Genomic DNA, 23,380 nt, shown 5'->3' on the forward strand with positions numbered 1-23,380 from the left:
TACTTCCTGCTTGCTTTCAAGGAGTGTCCTACAAATCCAGGTTAAAGCGGTGGTGTCCCTTTAAAAAGATAGGGCAAAATTGGCATTAACTATCACACCTGTAAGGAAGAGAGGGGTGAGAGCAAAGCAGGAGGCAGAGCTGATAAAAGGCTGCTGTGAGCCTTTGCCTCTCCTGGGAAGGGGTGTATCAAGCTTCCTAGGCTAAGAGTGGAGATGAGAGGTAAAGGTGAAAATGGAGTCTCCACAGTGTGAGCAGAGGATCACAAAGGTCTCACTAGCCGAGATCCTGAGGTGTTTTGAGCATGCTATAAGTGAGGAGCAAGCCTGGGCTATCTGTTTTCAGTGTTGCCGTAAAATGGAGCAGTTGGCTCAGGGGCTGTGCCTACCGCTCCATTCTGTATTCATAAAAGGTCCTGGAAGCATCTTTATCCATGCTGACGGTACTGTTTCCTTCAAGGTGTACCACAAGTCTGGTAAGAGCACAGGTAGCTGTGGATGCAAAGGACTGTTCTTGTCATAGACTGAAATGTGGGGAATTTTTTTTCTGCTGTTCTCCTCCCCCCCCCCCCCCCCCCCAACCCACCTCCCTGTAAGTTGTCACAAGGCTGTTCTGCTGCCTATACTTCAATTTAAAGGGCTGTAGTAATACAGAGGTGCAGCCTACTAAATTTTCTAATAGTGCTCTGGTGAGTCGTTGGGTTCTAGGGAATAGCTGGAATGAAAGTTTGTTACCACTTATGTTATTTGAAATAAATAGTCTGGGGTTTTATTATGTCTTCTGCTCTGTTGATCTTCTAATGTATGGTTCCTTTGTTATGGTAACTCTTAGGACAGATCTATGATAGACAGTTTCCCTTTTTTGTGTAGCCAGCAAGTGGCAACAAGCTTTGTCTTATGCATCACTTCGTTGCACTGCTGCAGAGGTCAATGGTAGACTCACTCTTCAAGGAGAAGAGTGGGTAATAAAGAATGAAGATAAGGATCCAGTGCCTTCCTTGTGGTTAGACCTCTATTAGCAAGCAAAAAATGTATCCACCAGCAGTTAGTTTGGGACTAATGCTCATGAGTGTATCCTGTGTTGCTTTCTAGTAGCCGCTAAATATAGGCATACTTTCCTCAGGTGAAACTGACCTTAGTTAGAGGGGTTTGTTTCGTTATTATCAAGAATTCTTCCTGTTTCTTTCTCTTGACGGGGATTCTAAAAGTTGTTTATCAATGCCTGTGAGTTATCTTTCTCCCTTTCCCATCTTTTTTCCCTTCCAGATGTTGGCAGCATTCAGCAGTCAGAGGACAAGGTAAGCGTGTGTCTTCACCTTTGTATGTGTGCAGATAACCTTCTGTCATAGAAGGCCAGCTCAGGAGATGCAGATGTCTTTGGAAACTATTAATAACCATATCAAGGTGCTTAAATCTGCTCTTCACTGAGAGTGACTCTGTCCCTTGCAATCTGGAAAATGAAGCAAAATGGTAGGACTGAACTTAAGTAAGACAATGGGACTGGGAAACAATGTGCACAGATGCTGCTTGCTGTGGAATAGCCCACAGTCTTTTTGTCTTAATAACAGCTATAATAACAGAGGTACTAGCTAAGGCTGCTTAGAAAAAAAATCTTAGCTTATTTAGGGAGTATTTAAGGCTACCCCATGAGCATCTAGCTGCCTTTTGGGCCCTTCTCATCCTGAGAGATATGCTCAGCCCTGAGGGACAGTAGAGGATACACGTATGGCTGGGAAGTGACGGCTGTGAAGTTCTCCACAGTGCTTTGTGCTGCACTGCTTCCATGGTCTCTGCCTGCAGCTGCTGGAGTACTTGGGAGTGGTGATCTATGAAGCCCTGGACTGGGGACTCGACAGCCAAGCGGAGCGAGAGCTGAGTGATCCTTTGGAGAAAGTGCTGTGCCTCATGTTGCAACTGGATGATGAAGCAATGAAACCAGCAGTCACCCTGCAGGATGTTATCAAGGTTTCCTTTTTCACACTTAGTTAATATAGCAGCTTTAGAGGAGCTGCTGGAGTAATGTGTTAACCAAGGGGCAAGACCATTTCTGGGAAAATGCTGGGTAGTTTGTTGGAGGACACAGAGGGAGCACATGGCTTTCCCATCAGAGGGAAAAGGCAAAACCATTGCAGGTGCACACAAGTGCCTATGGAAAAGAATTCAGAAGATTGAACGTGGCTCTCACACAGCTGTATTTATGAAGTCCTTCTGCACATAGTCTCCAAATTCAATACCTGGAAGACTATAGATATTGAAAAAAGTAATTTGTGCATAGTGTTCAGTTTCTGCAAGAGCTGGTATTTGAATGTCTGAACTCAAATATTTTCTTCTCAACCATAATTTAAAGATGTAAGAAACTTCCTGTTTCTTGGTCTGATCAGGGCAGGGGAAAAACCAGGACAAGTGACTTGACGTTCTGGGCAGGGGGGGATTTGTGCTTCATCTGCACTGGAGGCTTCCATTTCCAGGTACTTACTTCAAAGCACACCTTATGGAGAACAAGATGCATAAATTACACATAAGATTGCTCCTGCTTCTCTGTTCCTCTGCATCTACAATAGGGGAAAAAAGAAAAAAAAAACTACGAAGGGCCTGTGAGGAAGGCGTTTTTTTAACCATGAATTAAGAAAACTGAGTCTTGCTTTATTCCATCCTACCGTGGTTTTTTTTTCATTTTAAGATTTCTTTTAAATAGCTGCATTTCTTTCAGGCCTGTGAGGAGCACTTGTGCAGGCCTTCTGAGGCTACCAGCCATTATAAAAGGACCTGTAGCAGCTTGTTTACTGAATATATGGAACTTCAGAAGCTTATGACCATCATCCAGACCTCCAAAGAGGTACAGCTGCGATTGCCTCTTACTTGCTATTCCCTCTACCTTCACATGCTCATCTAGTTCTAAAGTAACCTTCCCATTGCACTAGAAATGGAGTACCTAGCTGAGGGTCTATTTTCACTATGTGAAAGGCTGCTGTCTTTATTTATTGTAGCTTTTGAATTTTTGGGTGATTGGGACTTCTGGGCTTTTCAGATTAACACTGGTAATTTATACTGGATATAGGAAATCACTGAATGGTGCAAGGTAATAAACTCATGTGCTTGCTTCTCAGAGGCTAAGAAAAATGAGTGTGGAAGATTTGGTGGAAAATCCCCTCCAGAAGAAGGAAAAACACTGGGTAAGAGATTGCATTCCTTCATTATGGGAGGCAGGTTTGTCTACCTTGTCTCTTTGAGGCTTTCCATTGACTCTTCTATAAAAAGTAGAGTTTGAACACACACAAAAAATTCTTAGGTTGTTCATGAGCTTAAGTAGTTAAATATTTCTCTGCGAAGGAAGATGGGGAGTGAACTTGAACTATTTCATGTATTAAGCTCATGTGGACTTTTATTCTACATGAAGGGTGTCTTTGCAGTCCAACTTAAACCACTTCTAAAAATGAAGTTGGAGGCAGTCTTTGAAACAAGTGTCCACAAGTAGTTACTCAGGCTGTTTCTTCCTGCAGATGAGCCCCAAACTCCAGCTCTCGGCAGGAATCAACACCTGCCAAAAGCAAACCATTCCTTTCTTGTAGCTGGACTGAAAACTCTTCCGTTGGTGGTAGTACTGGGGCGGCCAATTTCACTCTTATTATGTGGTGTCTGTGCTGTTTCAGGGCTGAAGGGGACTGAAAGCCTATAGCTCTATCCATCTTTCTGGTTGTGCAGCTCCAGCAGCTCAAAGGGGTGAAGGAGGGCGAGGTTGGAGATGTAGCTCCTGCCTTCTGCTCACTGCCTTACTTGTCCTTCCTTGGATCTTAGAATGTGTGTTTGAGGCAGAGAAAGCAACTTATTCTGTTCTTTTCAAGGCCCTACACAGTCAGGGCTCAGTCAGAAACAAATAGCTCCTCTGGCTGGAGCTCTGCCCAGCATAAACAAAAGCACTGTAGTCTGGAGTCTGTGGAGACAAATGGCAAGCCCCGAGAGACTTGTGGACTCACTCCCTTTGTCTAAATAGCACTTGCTTTGAAGCGTGCTCAAACTATCTGTATGAAAATGTTTGTGAAATGTGTGTTTGGGCATATTCTCAATTTTGTGATCTATTAAAATAAACTGGCAAGCTATCTCAAACCACAAACTCATCAACTGCTATAGCTCTTTTCTGCAGGGAATACATGAATAAATACATGGGCTTTGCTGTGTGGCCTGAGGGCCAGTGTATTTGGCCTCTGCTCCTTCAGTAGACATGAGTTTCAAAAGCAAGATGTCTGTTGCATATCCTCTGCCTTTAGTTTCCAAGTCTCTAAGCACCAGTGGATTGCATCGCTCTGACAAACTCTTGAGTTTAAAATAACCAGGATGCCAACTTTACTGGGCTCTCACAGATTAGAGCTGATGCCTTTAGTGGTGCCAAGCAGCTGATGCTCCCTATGGCCCACGCTTTTTTATGTTGACTGCTAGAAAACAGGCCTTCTGAAACATAGACCACAGCCTGATAGCTTCCAGGGTTGTACAGTTTCATCAGAGCTTATTTGTACATGGCATGAGACCATCTTCACCCTGAAATCTAAGGAATGAGACCTCTTATGAACACAGCTGTCTTTCCACCCATCTGTTGAACTGAATGCAATGGGTTTGGAGTGTTGTGGCATCTTGTGTCGTATTGCTCAGGTGTGGGAAGTCGTTACATTACATGGGATGGCCCAGATAGAATCATTGCAGTGATCCAGCCAGTTGGGAAAGAGAAGCATGAGTAATAATGAGGTCATCTGCATCTGAAAAAATGTTTTGGGTGTACAAGTTACTCTGAAATGACCAACTGAAGGCAATTCTTGTCCCAAAACTAATGTAGCAGTATTACAGTACAGAAGTCTCTCTTCACATCATACCTTTCAGTCAAGTTTTGTCACCATGTAAAATACAACTCTAGAAAGTGCAAATGGCTCATGATAAGCTATTTCAGTTTGCCTGGAGACTTTAGTATGTTCTCCTACACAATAATAAATATAACCTAGGAGATATGACTAGTATGTGGTCACTCTCTGACAGTTCTAGTTTTCTGGAGTTGAGGCATGAATGTACCAAAGCCAGTCAAAAACAATCCAACAAAAACAAAAAAACCCGTCTCCTTGAAGGCAGCAATCAGTCAGAGCTTGCATAAGACTCTTCTGATACTACACCAAGATATCTGAATGGATAAGTTGAGAGGGGATGCTTCATGCTATAAGTGGAAAAGGAAGAGGAGTTTTAGTCAGAAGCTTTGTTCTGAGGCAGTTTTCTAAAATGTTTTGCTTCCCTTACTCTGTTTATAATACAGTCACTTCCTCTTACTTAATTTGCCATTGGAATCCAGATAAGCCGTTGACTTAGCACTTCCATTACAATGTTGTCTAAACATGCTATAGAGTTGATTTTTTTTGCTGGTCTTTAACTTTTGTTGGGTTATACTGCATGCCTGAGGATCCTCAGATATTAATACAGGAAGAGGATGAGCAGATGTCTGAGTTATCAGCTTGTGTCTCCAGGCTGAAACTAACATATGCTGCTGTGAAGGTTAAAGTAAGAGATCCCTTTCCCTTTGTCTTCCCATTTTGTTTGTGAGCCCTTCAACCCTTGGTTTCTGAAAGTTCAGAGGATTTTAATGGCAAGATTTGGGATTTAATTCCCAGTGTTTCCTGAGGCCCAATAATATGAAAAAAGTCTGGCACCTGGAGCAATTGCAGAAAGTAGGCGTTCAAGAAAATGGGTCTAGATTCCTGGCAGCAGAAGCTGTGTTTTGCTGGAGTAAGTTCATAAAGTTAACGACAAAATTTAGGAATGAGCCTGGTGAGCCAGCACCCAGATCCCTCGTTATAAATTAATGTCTGCAAAGAGCAGCAGTTCTCTGCTCTGGTACCGTGCCCTAATCCAGAAGTGAGTTGAAGGGGGTGTCAAGGGCACACTTCTGTGTTTCTGAATGACTTCGGTTGCTAAGTGTGTCCTATTACACAAAGGGAGGGAATGCTGTTTCGTGTGTTCCAGCCAGCTGTTGACTTGGCCCTCACTGGTTTCTCTGAGGCATCTCTGTGGCCCAACGTCATCCGTGAACTGCAGAACGGTGTGAGGCTGCGCAAGGCCACTGAGCGACCACAGCATCATGTGACTTCAAATGAACGTATACGCTCTCCCTATGAATTACTTTTGGATGACATTCAGCACAAAAGGTACACCCTTCGGAAGGTGAGTGACTAGAGTCAACAGACAGCTTTGAAACCAACTGTTCTACCTCGTTTCTAAGCAGTATTTGTTGAGACCTACTCTCCAAAAGCCTGTCTTTCTCAAAGGTACATCCAAGTCCAGAAGTGTCTGGGTCTCCCTCTCAGCTGCAGCTCAACATTAGATCACCCTGTTTGTCCACCCAAGTGCTTAATTTCCAGTAACTTTTTAATTCAGGAGTGACCACAATTTCATGAAGCTGGATGGCAAGCTTTTTCGCCCGATCCAGTGGTCAGCCACTCCCTTTCCTGGAGCAATCACTCTGCCTTGCACACAACAGTTTAATGAAATAGACCCTGTTTATGCTTTGCACCTTGGACACTTGTGCCCTTTCATGCTCCTTGAGCTGACCTGTGCCTGGCATCTCTTACTAATTTCTTTGCCTTCCTGGATGTTGTGAGATGTGTGCAAGTGCAAAAACACTTTAAAGTCCTTTGCTCGGCCTTTATGCAGTGTACATGAGCTACTGCAGGAGTATAATGAGGGTAAAAAAAAAAAAGCTGAGCCCCTTCCAGGGGCAGCTCCTGTGCTGACTCAGGTGGTAGGGGCTTCCAACAGTGTGGATGGTTGGTAAAGATGACCAGATACAAAACGTCTGGGGTGTCTCTAAAGGCTTGTGATGCTGTTCACTTGCTGCAGCTAGAGCTGGGAATGATGAGCAGAGCTAAATCACTGGCATAAGGCTTTGTGGCATTGGCATGTTTTGCAAACAGACATGTTGGCAGAAGATGAGACAGCTCTACTTGTAAGAAAGAGCGATATTTTACAAAGTGAAAACTTTGCATACCACACTAAACATCAGGGTTTTGTTGTTTTGTTTTGTTTTCCTTGTTGGTGCTACCAGAGAGCAGGGAGTTTAAAAGCCTCAGCTAAGCTGTGCACCTCTGTAAAACCCCAGGTCTTGGTTTTCTTGACTGGCTCCATCCTTCAGACAAGGCTATGACATTTCTCTGGAGATGATACCTTGATTGATTTCTAAGTGAACAGTAGTGGAAAGAAGACAATACATCATAACTACTTGTGTTCCTTGCAACATAGTGTGTTATCTGTATTGCGCTGTGCAATACAGAACTGTAACTCAAGGTGGCAGGATGAACTGGGTCTTGATTTTATTGTTTTTATTTTCCTGTGATCGACAAGAAGCAAAGACATGTTTGAAGAGTAAGAGTCAGAAGTGTCAGAAGAAAGCATGAAGTGCTGCTGCTCAGGTCTTTGTGAAGGCTCTTAAACGAGGATTTCCCCATCTGCAAAGCTATTTTAAAGCCTCTCTAGCAAACAGTGGTCTAATTTGCAAATGAATGAGTGTGGCAAGCTGTAGTGTTGTTCTACCTGCAATCCCACATGTTCTGAAGTTGTACACACAGGGAAAGTAAATGGCATAGTTGTAAGGAACTATCATCCTGCCAATATAATAGGTTCAGGCAAGATCCCTCAGCAAAGCGTATTTTGTAACGATTTTGCAAAACCAGGCTAACCTTCCCCATAGCTTAACTTCTAACCACAGGAATTGGTTTGCATTCCGAGATTATTGCTAAGAGAATTTTATATTCGAGATCTGATAGCTGGATGTCTCTCAGTATTTATCATGTTTCAGATTTACAGTTGCAAAGACAACATTCCTCCTTCAATGGCTCCTTACATAGCCTCAAAGTAAGAATAAGTGAACAAGACAGCCAAAGACATCTGTACAACTTCTTTTTCTTTTTTTGGTTGGTTCTTTTCTATGCAGCAAGCACGGGGCTGGATGAGGGAGACAGTCTTCCTCACATGAATACCTGCCCTGCGGTTCTTTCTTGCTATTGTTCTTGGTTTATATAGGGCTGTAAACCAGTCTCTTGGACTCTAGCTTATGCATACAGCTGTCTGCTGCTACAGTTCTTACAGTCTTGTTAACTCATTAAATTCCTCTCCTCCCTGGAGCTGTGTTTTCACTGATAAATGTGATATGACCATGGTGCTTGTTAGGATCGCTCCTCATATTAAAATCTGGGTACAAGGTTTTCCAGTGGTTTCTCAGGAGTTCAGGAGCTGCTGGGGCTAGAAGGCTGTATGCTTCTTTTGCAAGCCCCAAAGGGCTGTGCAGTGATTGCCTGTAGTTTGCCACACAGGCAAATTTATCTCTACTGAAAACTCACATAAGTAAACTTCGTAAGTGTATACCTCCCACATTAGTTTTATGTCTTCCCCACCTCCCCCATTCAAAAATCCTGATTTGAGTCAACTCACTGTGCTGTTAAAGGGGAGGGTGTACCACTAGCAGGTATAGAACTATTGCTTAAACGTCATTTCTGCTTTTTCAGGTGGTCATCAAGCACAAACACAAGACCCCCAAAGCTGATGTAGCTGCTCCCAAGCCTCATCTAAAACCTGTAAGTGACCTGGTGCTGCATCTAACGGTAGCAAAACAAGATTATTCTGGAGTTAACAGGACACTTTCTAGGAATACAGACCTAATGTCTGATCTACTGGTTTGGATTTGGGAGGGGGATTATATTTACCCTACTTAACCTTTGGGCAGACCCTCCTGCCAAAACATGGAGTTAGGAACACGGGAGTTGACATCTGCATAGGAGAAAGATGATCTGTCTCCCTGCTTCCTCCACTACTGCTTCAATTTGGAACATTTTGTGGTCTTGAAAGTGCTCCTGGAGTTCTCAGTTTCAAAGTTGAGAGTTGCGATAGTATTCTATTATGTATTATCTAAAGGTTCTCTCATGTGCAGGGTACAGTGCCCTCTTGAGTGAGAGGCACTTGTGAAACAATGCCATTGCTGAAGGAGTAGTTCTGTCACCAGTGGTCTCCTTGCTCTGTCCACTGGCTCTTTCTGGTGCTGTGCTTTGCCTGCAGGTGATGGGGAAGAAGCTGAAAGAGTGTGTGCCGTGGGATTCCCGCTGGTGTGAACATCTCGTATCAGAAATAAAACAACCACAGGAGCTTCTGTCACCAGCAGCAAGGGAAGAGGGGAAGAGGACCAAAGGTACTTGCTACAAAGCAACCTATTGAGCATGCAAGTGAAGTCAGCCTTGACTAAAAATAATACATGGCCTTTGAAATGAAGCTCACTTATCTTCTCCTTAGCATGTATTATGTAAAGGAGGTAGGAATGCAAATTTGTGTTGATAGAGGCAGTATGGCATAAGAATAGCTCTTTCTAGAAAATCCACCTGTGGCTTATTCACAGTCAAAAGACGTTTCAATCTACGATTTTTTTTAAGGGATGCTCAAATTTATCTGTCCATTAAGTGAGAGAACAGAATTTTGACCATCACCTAAAACTAAAAGATTATGAAACTACCAGGATAAAGTCTAGCCAAATCTCAATTTCTGATGTGTGGGTATGAAATTTGTCATTTTCTTGTCACAGCACAATATCTAATCTTGTCTGTGTGTATGGGGGTTCTTGTTCTCCCTCTCCCCTGCAGAAATGGTTGTGACACCAAATACTACCTTGAAATATCCAAGCGATGGTTTAACTCTTCAACATGCCAGTACCAAGTTTAAAATTATCAACACTACAACACAGCAGCTCAGACCAGGACTTCAGGTAAGGCTTTAAATGAAAAGACACTGGAGAGGCACAAGAATTGCAGGCATTAGATCTGCTCATACACATCCTGGAACATCAGGTGCAAATCCTAGTGTCATCAATTTTGTCTCTCAGAAGTGAACGAATGTAATACTGTTAGGTTCACTGACGTTCTTTCCTCTAGAGAAGCTCACACCATATTTAAACACATATTTTGTGGCATGTCTGCAGTCTATAGAACCAAGGTCTGCTCTTGTCTCTTAACATACGGATCCTGCAGAAGTTTGGATATGCACAGAAGCTTGGCCAATATGGTCCAGAAGTATTGTCATTCTTACCTCACAGTGAGGCATTTGATGCTACACGTATTGATGTATTTGCATTTCATGTGGTATGTGAGCCTGTGGAAGGAAAACTTAATGGCTTTTTTTCAGGAAGCAACTTTACTGGTGACTTCCCATTCTTCTGCCTGTGGAGCAATTTTGGGAACACCATTCTTCAATAAGCCATGATACATGGTCTTTGGGTTCTTTAACTCCTAGTTTGATCATGAAAAGCTTGACTGCTTGGTGCTGGGATTCAGTCTGGGCATATTCAGACATTCTGTGGAACAGACCTTAAGCCCTAACACATTGTGTCTAGCACAGATGCACTGGCATACAAACTGGAATCTGTTTTCTGTAAACAGAAATCTGTTTGTCTGAAATGAAGTTGCTTAACTGAGGAAAATGGATAGGAATTAATAAAAGCAGAAAAATCTTAGCTATATTTGCACAAATCTGTGCCACTTGTAGTAATGTTCAGCATTTGGGAACCCTGTGGTTGATGTATTACTGCTAAACTAGAAGGACCTTCATATAGAGACTAATACGATCAAATTTTTCTACTTTTCCAGAGAAGCTAAAAAACAAGCTGTTGAGATACAGCATTGGGTTGGAGTTGGATTAGTGGGGCACAGTCTGTTGAACTGTTCTCCAGTGTTGCTATGTGTGAGCTGGAGCCAGGAAAACGGTTCCAAGGTACTCTGAGAGTTGTATAGTGAAGATTTTGTGAAGTTGGTTCCTGAACAGATGAAGCTTTGGGACTAGTATCTGCATTGAACTTGGGTGGGAGAGAGGACAAACGAATTTGAAATTTCACTAGCTTGGCTGGAGCTTTGTGCTTGTGAAGGAAATTAACTTGCTATTACCTTTTGGAATATAAAGTTGCTAAATATACCACATTGATTTCTCTCTCCACTTTTGGCTGAGCCTTCAACATTTCTCATCAGTCCTGGGTATCCTGGGGTTTGATTAGCAGCAGCGCTTTTGAGGATGTGGACTTAATGTCTCTTGCATGCAGCTTAAGAATATCCTGCCCTCTGGTCTACAGGAAACCACTCCCAAGCTGCCTTCCAGCACCTGTCTTGCCTCAAACAGGGCATCAGTAATATCCTGCAACAGAACAGGTCAGTGTACTTCTACCTGCACATCTAAACCAGGGGGACAAAGTACAATCTGTCACCTGCTGGGTTCCCAAAGCATTAGGTTGGGTTCACTGTATGCTTTCTCTCTGGTCACCTGAGGACAGTTTACAGGAGAAGCTCCAACACTGAGTAATGAGTCTGGGGAGCTGCTCTTAGAAAACCATTCCTCTGCAGTTGGCTGAAGCTTGTATAGCTCCTGCAGGTTCAAAACAATGACAGCATGTCCCCAAAGGCCAAACTGGAATTCACAGTAAAAGCTAGCCTTTCTACTTTCAGAAAACAGTGAAGTGCTCTTGAGCATTCAGCTTTTGCGGTGAATACTGGAGAGCTGCCAGTTGGTTTTCTGCACCCTAAAACTCTCTCTTCCTCTCCAGGTCTTGCTGCAAATTGCATGTGTCCTCCCATGAGTGCACCCACATTAGGAGACATTAAACTGAATGGTTTCCCGGACACTGGCCAACAGCAACTGCCTCCTTACAGAGGAAGGTCCAAATCTTTAGAGAGAGGCCTTCAAAGCAAGGAGCTTGTAAGTCTAGTGTGTCATCTAGCAAGCCTAGTCTGATACTTCTGGTAATGACCAGAGCTTGCACCTTGATCCTTGTGCAAGCAGAAAGCATGTTCTGCGGTTTTTAGTTTAGGCCATATTGTGTACTGATCTGAAGTTGGGATATTATTGCCACCTTAGAGACAGCTTAAGAGAAGACTGTATGCTGTAGTGTCCTTGTGGAGGCTTCCCAGTTCAAATGATATGAAATAAAGTTGTTCTTCATACAAGAAGAAAAAAAATACCACTGCATTAGTTGAAAGTGTCTGTCAAGGCTTCCTCAGGCAGATTGTAGTTGTTGGTGGGACTGTCCTGCTTTCTCCATTTCGCCGCATTCTTTCTAGATTTTGATACATTCGCAAACATACTTTAAGCTGTGGTAAAGAGAACATAGATAGTACAGCATCAGTGACTCTTAAATGTGTACAGTACTGCAGTCATCAGGCTCTGAATTATGGTTGTGGGAACAATGCTGGGGTTTGTGAACTTCTGTGCAACTTTATGAATCATGGCTTGCACTGTTCTGCCCTGATGAGCCATGTTGTGCCCATGTCTCCTTCTTTCCTTCTGCATCCCTCCCTGCCTCCCACCCTTGGCAAGTCTCTGAACTGACCATGACTGCATGACCTCTTTGTTCAGCAGTGTGGTGGGGGATGCAGGTGGGTTGGGCTCACCACCTGGGGATAAAAGTACTATTGTCTCTCCTGGTCAGCCACCAGACCACAGCTGCCATTTGTGTGGGGCCAGTGGGTTGCGGGAAAGAGAAGGGAATAGAGAGTTGCGCTGTGGAAAGGGATCCTGTACCTTGGAGGCGCCAGGATGTCATCTGTGCTGTGGTCTGTACCAAAGGGTGAAACTCCCTAGAGACTGGCTCTGGAGATGGTATTAACTACTGTGGTGACCAAGGCACCTGCTTTCCTCAGTCACCACAGTGACCTGAGGTGTCAGGAAGGTGCTTGAAAACTACAGCAACCACTAAAAGCCCTGTAGTAGTTTCTTTGCTGGTATTGTCAAAGAGTCACCCGATATTCCTCATCACTGGCAGAACTGAGCATTGAGGACAAATGATTCTAAGTCTTTTGCAACCCAGTTTTGAGGATGACCTCCCCAAATACCTGCTTCCTTCAGCTTTTTCTGATGCTTAACTTCTGTGTTTGGATAGGACTGTCCCTTTCCTACCAAGTGGCCATCACCAACCATTGCTGAGCTGATTGGAACCAGGTATGCGATGATGATGCTGGAAGGGCAAGGCTTCTTCCAAGGAGGTAGTGATGGTGCTATTCTGAGAGCAAAGGTACGTTTCCTCTTCTTGTCTTTGTGCTGTCCTTGCCTTTTCAAAAGCTGGCTGGCTCTGTGGCCCTCAGTGCTGAACTGCTGAGATGCTTTCTGCCTCAACTTATCCTCTTCATGCAGCTGATCTGAGTTTCGCCTTAGGCTGTAAAAATCTTTTAATACTTGTATGGTGATGGCTTCTAATCAAACTTAAGCTGTGTAAGTTGCCTAGGAAGTAACCCAGCCTTTGCATGATACTTCTTGTCTGTTATTTTCATGCTAGGAGAGCTGCCATTACTGTTGATCAGCTCTAAAATCACAAAGTAATTAATTGGGGTTTGGTGCTGCTAAACAGTGAAGGAAAGTTTCTTAACTTGGACTCCCACACCTGAGTTATGCTGACTTAAATCACCTTGCTGAGTGGATGCAAAGGTCAGGGAGACGAGGGGGACAGCGAATGACCTGCAGCACAGGACTGTGGACTGTCCACTCTGCTTGTCTGCTGGCTTATTTGCCACATCTACTTTAGAGGGGCTGTTGCAACAAGCCCCTCTAGAGCAAACTTTGTGAGTACAAGCCCATTGCAACACAGATGTGAGGAAGTCTAGGCTACTTGGCTTGGGGGTCCAGATTCTTGCCCTCATTTATTTAGCAGAATAGACAAAGCAAAAGTGTTCTACTAGCAGAGCTATGCTACTTCCACAATCTGTCTGATGTTCCTGAGACTAAAGCCTTGTCTTCTCACCTTCCTTACCAATCCTGCTTTAACTTGCCTGCACTCTGCCTGTTCTAAAATGGCTCCATTACCCCCTTTGTGTTCTTGCTGCTGAAGTTTTTTTAGCTTGCTCAAGCTCTACTTCTCAAGATAATATCACTTCTGACTGCCAGCTGTGCATGAATGTGTTCTTTTTTATAAAGTTCAAGCGACTCATCAGCTTCCATATGACTCATTTTTTGCTTCAGGATTGGATTCAAATTTGCCCTGACTTAATCTCTTTGGGATTGCTGCAGTCTACCTCAAAAAAAGTCTTTTTCTCTCCCTTAACTAGCTACTGTTACACTCTTGCACAATACAGCTATTGTTTGTTCAAGAGCCTTTTTTAAAACTCCTGTTGTCTGGCAGCTGCCCCAAACCTCTGCATCATAAAAACACTGGCCTACAATTAAGTCTTTTTTTTTTTTTGCCTTTTTAGTTTTTAATTCCTGTGTCTTTGCTATCCTTTATTGGACCTCTGTCATTGTATGTGGATCTAAAGCCTTTAGAAGCTTGGTTTATATGCTTACTTTTTAGCAAGCAGTGGGTACTGTTGGTACAAAGATATTTCCTATTGGCATTCACAAGTAACTTTCTCTTCCACAGATATGTTTCAGCTGCTGTAGGCAGATGTTTCTTAAGTGGCCTTACAGCTGTTACCTCTGCAGCAGGTGAGCTAGTAGAAAAAAGGCTGAATAAGGAGGGAGAACAGAATGAAAAAGCAGTGCTGAAAATACTCAGTATTCAAACAGTTGTAGTAATGGGTAGAAACAGGTTGTTGAGCCCTTCAGTTTTGCGTTACTGCAGAAGCCAGGCTGAAGTGTCTACAGCTGCAGAGGATATGGAAAAACTTGCCTCTGAAGTGGTATCTCAATTTTAACTCTTAGCATTAAGTTTGCAACAACCAAGTTTACTGTGCAAGTATTAGATTCCATTTCTCTCAGAGATCACTGGGCATTTTGCTCTAGATGTTGGATTTAACTTCAGGCAAGGGCCTGAGCAGGTTCTGGGAGAGGTTTTTCACCAGAATCTTCTCTTAAGGACTGAAAAAGTGAACTCCAAACCCTCTGACTGGGAAAAGAGTTGGACCTACTTATATCCACTTATTTGTCAGAGGGTTTCTGTTCATGGAAGTGGAAAAGAGGAACTTTAGACGCATTAAGGCTCACTTAAATCTGTTTGAAGCAGTGGCGAAGCACTGAATTGATTACAAGCGGCAAGTAAACAGCCACTGAGAATGGAGTAATTGTCGGTGTTAGTGCTGGGTGAAAAGTAACAGGCGTTTGCACATAGAGCGTTCAAGCTATGGATGCTGACACATTTCAGATTATTTAAACTAGGATAAATAGGAGGGCTGGCAAACTGAATAGAGGGGAAATCTAAGCTTGCTCACTTTTCTATCAACTGATTATGCCACAATCACAAATTAAGACTGACTTAGGAAAGTCACCATGAACTGCAGCATTGGTATCTGCTGAGCTTTACTCAAATGGTAATGCTGGGAACTTTTTTCTCTTAGTGTCGTCTGCTGTGACTGCTGCATCAAGGCAAGTCTAATTTTCACAACAGCAGGTTTTTTACATTTTCTGTTTTCCCTGCACCTCACCTGTCATAGGAAGCTTTCCTTCATCCCAGTAATAAATCTACCCTTTAGCTTGTTTCTGAGAAAACAGAAGAGTGAAGATTATAAGGTGCAAAAGCAGACAGGGTGCCACAGACATCTCTCGTCACACTCAGCTAAAACAACTCTGGCTACTCTTTCTTTCATCCTGTGTAAAGTGGTTGGGATTACACTGTGCTCTATTTATACAACAGTCAGGAAGTTCACTGCATTAATGTCCATGTTCTAAGTGCACCAATAAATCAGTTGCATGCCATGCAAATTTTCCACCTCAGAAGGAGAATTTGTTTCCCTGAGAACTCAGGTGACTTGTGTTGTGATTCTAGATGTCCATGCCCTTCAGAATGTGTGTACATCTCCCACTTCATTTCTTAAGACTTTTGAGACTCTCCAGAGAGGAGGACCCAGCTACTCAAAAGCAGAAGAGCTCAGAGCTGCTGCATGAAATCGAGCACTGGGAGTGTTTGGGGTAAGCTGGGACAGGGATGTTCTGTTTTTACCTTGAAAGATGTTACCAGTTACTTGTATATGCAAGTGTGCAAATATGCAGATAACAGTATGTAGTATTATGCTGGTCAGCTTAATGTTATGCTGAATGAGTGGTTTAGCCACTGGTCTAGCTGTTCTACAATTCTCCAGAAGTATTGTGCATTTTAGATGAAACAAGGGAGGATGTGTAGGTGCTCTGAAATACATTTTGCCTTTTAGCTATAAAGCTTCCAACATGTTTTCAGAAGTGTCCATATTAGTCCAGATAGAGAAGGTTCCTTACGACAGCTCCATTTATATAATAATTTCCAGACCTCATTATATTATGTCCCACATAGCTGTGGGTCTGTCACTACAACCCAGGAGTAGCCCCTTTATACCTAGAAATAAAATATGCTAATGGTTTTGGGCATAACTGACTGAAGAGTAATGCCACAAATGGTTTCTCAGTCCCTACACACACACACAGACACCTTTTCCTTTTTGTGTCCAGAAAGGGAACTATTTCAAAAGGACCTTTTGACAGTGCTGGGTGGAGAAGACAGACTTTGTGGGTAAAAGTGCAATATTTAGGACTGGAAGCATACATTATCTGTTCTTTCCAAATCAGTTACATATTCTACTGGGGGAACAGATATATTTTCTTCCTGAAAGCATTTTTTAATGTAACCAAAATAAAGTTACAGCAGTTTCTGATTCAAAGACTTATACTTCAGCTGCCAAAATTCAGGGATGGTGTTCACTACTTAAGATAACTGTGTGGGACACTGGTTTGTTCTGGCTCATAGTCCAAGTACTGCGGAAGAGGTTTGAATGCATTACAGCTGTACTTCAGGACAGCAAAAATCCATCCTACAACATATGCTGTGAGAATGCAGCCATCACCTTGGGTCAGCCACAGATATCCATTAACCCTTTAGCTGCCATACTATCAACAGAGAGAAGGTGTCAGTGAATTAAGCTGTTCGGCTGCTTAGTAACCTTCCAAAGCAGAGCTAACTGCTCTGTTGAACTCATGCATTAAATTAAATCAGTGTTGGATCATGTGTCGGGGAAGGGTAGAAGACCACCATACCCTCTAACAGAAACCTGTGTCAGCTTTCCTGTTTTGTTTTGGTTTTTTCTTCCCTGTGCCACTCCAGTGTGCCTGTTATTTTGGAACCCCATTGCCTAGCACAGCCTCTGTGCTGTTACACAGGGACCATGGCTGACTGGCTGACTGCAGACATCTGTATGCGATGTGAGCAGTATCTGTTGAACATGGCTTCCAGTCAACAGCGGAGCATCCCTCTCAGGAGAATTTCTTGGCCCTGAACAAAACTGGAATGACTACCATACATTTCTCCTGTCACTTGTTCTGTACCTGAAGTAAATGAAACGGCTTTATGCACCAACCGACATAAAGGCCCAAATAAAAGACCTCCCTGCTGCTTAGTCTGAGCAGGAAGCACAGTTAGTATTTATGTATTGTGTAGTATTACAAAGCATTGCGGTTTTTAGAACTGTTTTAATTCTTTTACGTGTCCTTGGGGAAATAAATGTTGAAGCACTATCATGACTCTAGCATTTCCTTCTTTGCACCTGCAGCTGTCATTGTTCTGTGGCATTGTTTGCATTCATTGCTGAGCAGACTTCACCCTATGTAATGAGTACAGGGAAACTTTTAACATAAAACCTCTATTTCTGAGAAGCTTGAAGAGTGGAGCTCTCAGTTCTGTGATCACATTACTATGTGTTTTGCACTCCTTCCTGATAACTCACTAAAAAGCACTTAAACTCAGGGCTCTGAATCATGTAGCACTGCAGTGATGGCTGTCAGGAAGCCTGCTCAGGCTGCTTGCTTAGGACTAGCGCTTTGTTTGGTTTTTGTCCGTGTGTGATCTGTGCTTTGCCACCAGAGCTCTCTGGTGCTTGTCACTGAAGTACCCAGTATATCTCAATGCCATCATCACCTGAGGGGTGGATGGTTGTTCTGGAGAGATTATTGCTCTTTGTATTGGCCTTAAGCTTTGGCCTAAGCTAAAATGGACTATTACAACATATGATGTTTTAGAAAAATAAAGAATGTTTTGGCAAATGCCTTGTGTGGTTAAAACCAGAAATGGGATATTTGATAGCATGTCTGTTTTTCCCCAGAAACAAAATGGAATGACTTTACAGAAGTGGTGCTCTGATGGAGTTCTCTTTGCTGTGTTTTGCAGGGCCTGGATAGACAGTGGTGAAAGTTACAATGGTGTTGTACTTGGAATGAGTCATGATGAAGAAAATAATGTCTGGGAAGGGCCAGTTCTTCTAGATAGTGGAGAAGGGAAGAGAGGCATGTTTAAGCAGAGCCCAAGGTCTGCATCCAAACTGCCAGGAGGGTCAATACCTCCAGCTGACTTGTGCTGGCCTAACTCTACTTCCTCTAAACTATCTATCTGCAAGCTGATGCCTACTTGCAGGTTTGGACAAGCTCTGCAACTCAATGAATGTGGTGAAGCTGGAGCTTTTGCTTCCTTTTGGAGCAAGTTCAAGTGTTCCTCTTCCTTCAGTCAGTTAGGAGGGATGCAGCCTGCCTGCCCTGGTCCTCTTCTCCATGTGCTAATCACTGGTGCTGCTGGAAGGCACTTCCATGTTGGGCAGGTGGGCTCCTTGCAGGCTATAGGGAATGGCAGCCAAGCCGCAGCTGCGCTTGCTGGAAAGATGGGTGCAGTATGGGGCCAGGGGCATGAGGTACTCTTGGATGCTTGCTTAGTGAGGTAGTTTAGATAGGCTGATCTCAGCTCATTTCTATCTCTGTTTTGATTAATGTGCAAGCCCAAAATTCTTCTCAGGGCCTGGGTACAGTGGTACATCTGTATGACACCCAAGTAGACTTCAGTTTAGCTGGAGAGCAAAGCTGGTTCTAGATTCTGTCTCTTGAACATCTGCTGTGGTGCCACATGGACTTTCTTTACTGGCTTCCCCTTTTCCTGCCCTGTGTCCAGGAGCAGGGTGACTACAAGACAAACAGGAAAAGGGGTGGTGGGGGTTGCTAAGGGACACCCTGACCTTCCCTGCCTGTCCCTTATTTAGTGAGCTATCAGGAAGGCCCTTATTCCCATCACTCCTCTCTGCTATACTGGTTGCATTGGTCCCTGAGTGGGCTAGTAAAACCTCTGTCCCCTGTACAGGGGTGACATCTGATCTTCAACTCTTGTGTGCAACCATTGCTCCTGACCATGGGAAGTCATGACAACTTGTGGGAGGCTTACCAGAAATGTACATCTGTTTAAATACAGCCAAAACAGTCTGGTCATCTTTCCCTGACCAAGGAGAGCACTTCAGAGGAAGCAGAGACTAGGGCTTACCTGAGAACTGCGGAGTGCAAGGGGGATCGGGCACAGGCAGCCTGAAGCCAGGGTGCACAGCAGGAGGCTCCCATGTGGAAAAGATCTTAAATGCACCAAACCTTAAATGCACCAAGAACAGCATTTTGCAGGGATTTGGAAGTGACTGTGCAAAACTTGCTTGGTTTGGAGCCCCTGAAAGGTGATGGCTTGGAGGAAAGCCTTCACTCTGCAAGCACATGGCAGGATTTGATCTGTTTTCTAGTCATTTGCTGGTCCCTCTTACCATATGGACCAGAGCCTTTCCTGCTCAGAGTCAACTGATTCTAGTTATTAGTATTGTGTTTGGGTGAAACTTGCCTTTGGATGTGGGGACCTTTTGATATTCTCCCACTACTGCAGAAAGTAGTCTGTCTGTCTTTTGCACTGGGTCCCAGCACACAGCCCCTAGTAGCTTAAAGCTTAAAGTCTTTAGTCCTATCCCATTAGTGAATCATGACTGAAAAATGGAAAAATAATCTATTGGTAATGGAAGGATACTTTTTTTTTTTTAAGTATAGTTGTGCATTGAATATAACCACCTAGTGCTGTTTCAGGACAGGCTACCAAAGTGTGAAGAGGAACTTGTGGCAAGTGTCATTTTGTCTCCACACGGACTTTATCTGGGTGCTCCTGTACCCAAAGGGCTGGCTCTAATGAGCAGGAGAGCCTGGATCAGGGCCCTGGGGGTGGAGAAGGGAGACCTGTCTACACAAGCTTACTTTCATTTTGTTTCCCGCTCGAGTCAGTTCTGTGTCCACTTATCCATGAAGCCAGTAAGGGAGAGGGAGGGACTGACTTAGGACACCTTTTATTTCACCACGGGGCCTCTGAGCCTCCAAGAATGGTTGGCTGACCCTAGCTGGGCGCCCGGGTACGGCGCCGACAGCACTGCACGCTCGCTGCCGCGCCTGCCAGGAGCACCTGCGGGCAGGGCCCGGCTGCCCCGGGGAAGCAGCCTGAGGCGGGAGCCCCGCCCGCCCTCTCGCCCGGGGCCAACGGCTGCCAACGGCTCCAACGGTTCCCGCAGGCTCTGGGCGCGCCATCCCCATGGCAGCCAACCGCCGTCTCGCTGCCGCCGCTCCGGCAGAGGGCAGCCACGGGCCGCGCTGCCAGCCGGGGCCGGGGCTGGAGCAGGGGCCGGAGCCGGGGCCGACCCGCGGGGGCGAGGTGTCGGGAGGACTCCGGTAGAGGTGCGCGGTTACCCGTCACCCACCCTCCCGACTGCCTGGCGGTGCTGAGTTACAGGCTTCTTTATTGCCCGGGCCCCATCCTTAGCTGCGTCTAGGAAATAAAACATATTGTTACTGTCTTAATTTATTCATATTTCTCAGCCGTTCTGTGGTGCTCCCCTAGCCCTGGGAAAGCCTCAGTGGGCATTTCTGACCCAGCCGGCTGGTGCTGGGCCTGGGCCACCACAGTGGGGAGGTGAGGGGAAAAGTGAGGGTGCGTGGGCCAAAGGCAGCTGGGACAGAGACACAGCGAAACAAAAAGGAGGTGTTACATGGAGGTGAGAAGCAGGAGAGGCCTGGCTGCAGAACTGCGGTATGGTTATTGAAGTTGTTTGGTGTTTTGATGCTTGAAGCCAGGCAGCCTGACGAAAGCAGGTACATGGCCTCTTGTGATAGGACAAGAGGTAAAGATCTTAAATTAAAAGGAGGAGATTCAGGCTGGACATGAGGAAGGAATTTTTTACAGTGAGGGTGGTGAAACACTGGCAGTTTGCCCAGAAAGGTGATAGATGACCCATCCCTGGAGACATTCCAGGCCAGGCTGGACGGGGCTCTGAGCAACCTGATCTAGTTGAAGATGCTCCTGCTCATTGGAGGCGGGTTGAACTAGATGAGCTCTGAAGATCCCTTCCAACCTAAATTATTCTATGATTCTATGAATAATCTCACCCAGGGCGCCACTCCCAGCAACTTCTTGTTCAAGTGAAAGGTGGTTTTGAGCAGAGTTTCACCCTACGTCTGATTCAGTGCAGCTTTTTTTTTCTTTTTTTACAGAAGATAATAATAAAGGCATCATATTTTACACATTAGATAAAACTGTAGATGTAGTGTTGAGCAGGATTAGATTTTGAAACTATGTGGGCAAATTGGGGAAATGGTCTGGAAAGAACAGAAAGCAGTTGAATCCGGATAAGTGGAAGGTCTGACACTGGAGCAGCAATATGAACTCAGCAAGTACAGAGGAGGGAGGGATAGGTTAAGCAGCAATTCTTCAGAAAAAGGATCAAAAGCTGAATGCAAGTCAGATATGTCATAGCGTTGAGGTGATGGAAAGTAAGTGAGGGGAGATGTGTGGTAATTGGATCCAGCCCAGCGGAGAGCAGGGCAAAACAGCGGAAGTTGAGAAACCATTACCTATCGGGGAAGCTTGAAAGAACTGAAATTCTCTAAGCCAAAGGAGGAGAGAACTGAAGTCTTTAAGCACATAAAAGGACATAATCTTTGCTGCTTGTCTGTGATGAAGAAGAGGAAAAAAAGAAGGCTTAAGTCACAGCAGGAAAGACTCAATTTAGATGTTAGGAAAAACTTTCTAGTGACAGGGATAATAAAGAATAGACTGCCTGGGGAGTGGAGAGCTTTAAGATCAAGTTAAGCAACATCTGTCAGAGGTGTCCAAGGTTTAGGTGATCCTGCCTTAGGTTAGCAGGATGGACTGGTCTGACCTTTCAAGGTCCCTTTCAACCCTAATTTTTCAGTGGTTCTGTGGGCCACATTAATCTTCTTAATGGTATTTAAACACTCAGCAGCTTCTCTTAAGTAACTGCTAGCAAGTCTCTTCTCTTGCCTGCGGTTTAAAATTAACTTAATTTCCTTGCATCACTTTCACCCTCCAGCTTCCAAGTCCTGCATAGCCAATGAGCAGCTGAATTCCTTGACTGCTTGTCAGTACCTTCCTTGCAGCTGTGTAGCTATCCACAATGGAAAAGAAAGGATAGACATGCTGAATATCAGTGGCTATAACACGAGTGTAAGGGTTACCTTCTTTTCTGCCCCACTTCTTATGACAGCCAGATCTCATCTGTGGTTATTTCATCCTGTGCACTCCAGGGACCTGCCTTTCCACGTTGCCTGCAGCTTTCTGGGGGAGCTTATGTCCTGCCTCTGGCAAAGGCTGGCTACTTTCTGAAAGGAGTTGTGTTGGACCATGTTTCTTTGCCGTTGGTTTGTCACAGGTCAAGCCTTGACTGTCCATGCCCAGACACTGCCTAACCCTTTTGGCATTTGTGTGTAATTATGTTAGTGTGTATAAGTTCAGGTGTTGTAATTAATGTATTGTCCGTAAGTGATCTCTGCTTAAATGGCGCAAATTGTCAAGTTGGCCCTTAGTCTGGGAGTGCATCCTTCCACCCCTTGAACTACTCATGAAGGTGAATTAAGTTTTTTGGCTGCCAGCAACAGGATAAGAGGAGGAGAAAAAGCTAGGCCGTGATGAGCACTGTTTGCAATCCTTATCAAGTGTCCTCAGAAAACAAGAGAGCCAGCGAGCATGTCCTGAAGGAAGGGTGTCCAAAAACTTCTTGGTTATTTGCATAAAACAGAAAATACAGCATTCCATTTGCTAGGGAAAACTGCCCCTAGTAAGAAAGTGAACAACTGCCTATAAGTCCACACCTTCAGAAGATAGCTCCCTGCCAGGTGCTGAGCTGCATCTATGGACCGTGAGTGGTGACACTGCTCAGCGTGGCTCTGAAAACTGGGTGGGTAAAGGCACCAAGAGGATCACTGACCCAGTGTCACAGCTAGGAGGTCAGTGATAGAGGATATATCCATAAATAAAAGCAAGTTACCCAAAGTCAGGAAAACCTGAGGGTTCCAAACTTATATTGCATCCTTCTTAGTTCTTTACCTAAAAAAGGTATTTCTATAGCTGGGAAAAATCATCCCTAATGAGAAGGGGAACCAGAAGTATCTTATCTGCCCACAGAGAAGCAATTGTGATTCCTCACATTGATCTTCAGTGGTTTTAACCAACCAAGATAATCGTAGGCCACATGCACAGGCCCTCACATTCTCTTTTGTTAACAGAGCAAGGTCTGTCCTATCTCTGTGTGACTGGTGAGTACCGAGAACATTATTTTATACAAGGGAATAATGTACAAAGAAATGAACCAGCCACCGCAGC

At 44.3% G+C, this 23,380-nt stretch overlaps 1 protein-coding gene across 2 annotated transcripts; it reads left to right on the forward strand.

Annotated features, from left to right (window-relative positions):
- The first annotated feature begins 94 nt into the window (after positions 1 to 94).
- Positions 95 to 17,448, forward strand: LOC102097052 (protein spire homolog 1). 2 transcript variants are annotated; one of them, XM_065049940.1, is made up of 16 exons: positions 95 to 473; positions 1,264 to 1,295; positions 1,798 to 1,962; positions 2,708 to 2,833; positions 3,105 to 3,170; positions 5,992 to 6,189; positions 8,526 to 8,594; positions 9,073 to 9,202; positions 9,648 to 9,769; positions 11,123 to 11,198; positions 11,591 to 11,742; positions 12,923 to 13,054; positions 14,393 to 14,457; positions 15,306 to 15,333; positions 15,734 to 15,876; positions 17,039 to 17,448. In XM_065049940.1, exons 1-16 carry the CDS (start codon positions 233 to 235, stop codon positions 17,208 to 17,210), a joined length of 1,917 nt encoding a protein of 638 aa, XP_064906012.1. In that variant the 5' UTR covers positions 95 to 232; the 3' UTR covers positions 17,211 to 17,448. The 2 variants fall into 2 exon arrangements, with proteins under 2 accessions (XP_064906012.1, XP_064906013.1); XM_065049941.1 differs by having other exon boundaries at positions 6,028 to 6,189.
- The last annotated feature ends 5,932 nt before the right edge of the window (positions 17,449 to 23,380 follow it).

Source organism: Columba livia, chromosome 1 (genome assembly GCF_036013475.1).
Source record: "Columba livia isolate bColLiv1 breed racing homer chromosome 1, bColLiv1.pat.W.v2, whole genome shotgun sequence".
In the NCBI taxonomy this organism is placed as follows: Eukaryota; Metazoa; Chordata; class Aves; order Columbiformes; family Columbidae; genus Columba; species Columba livia.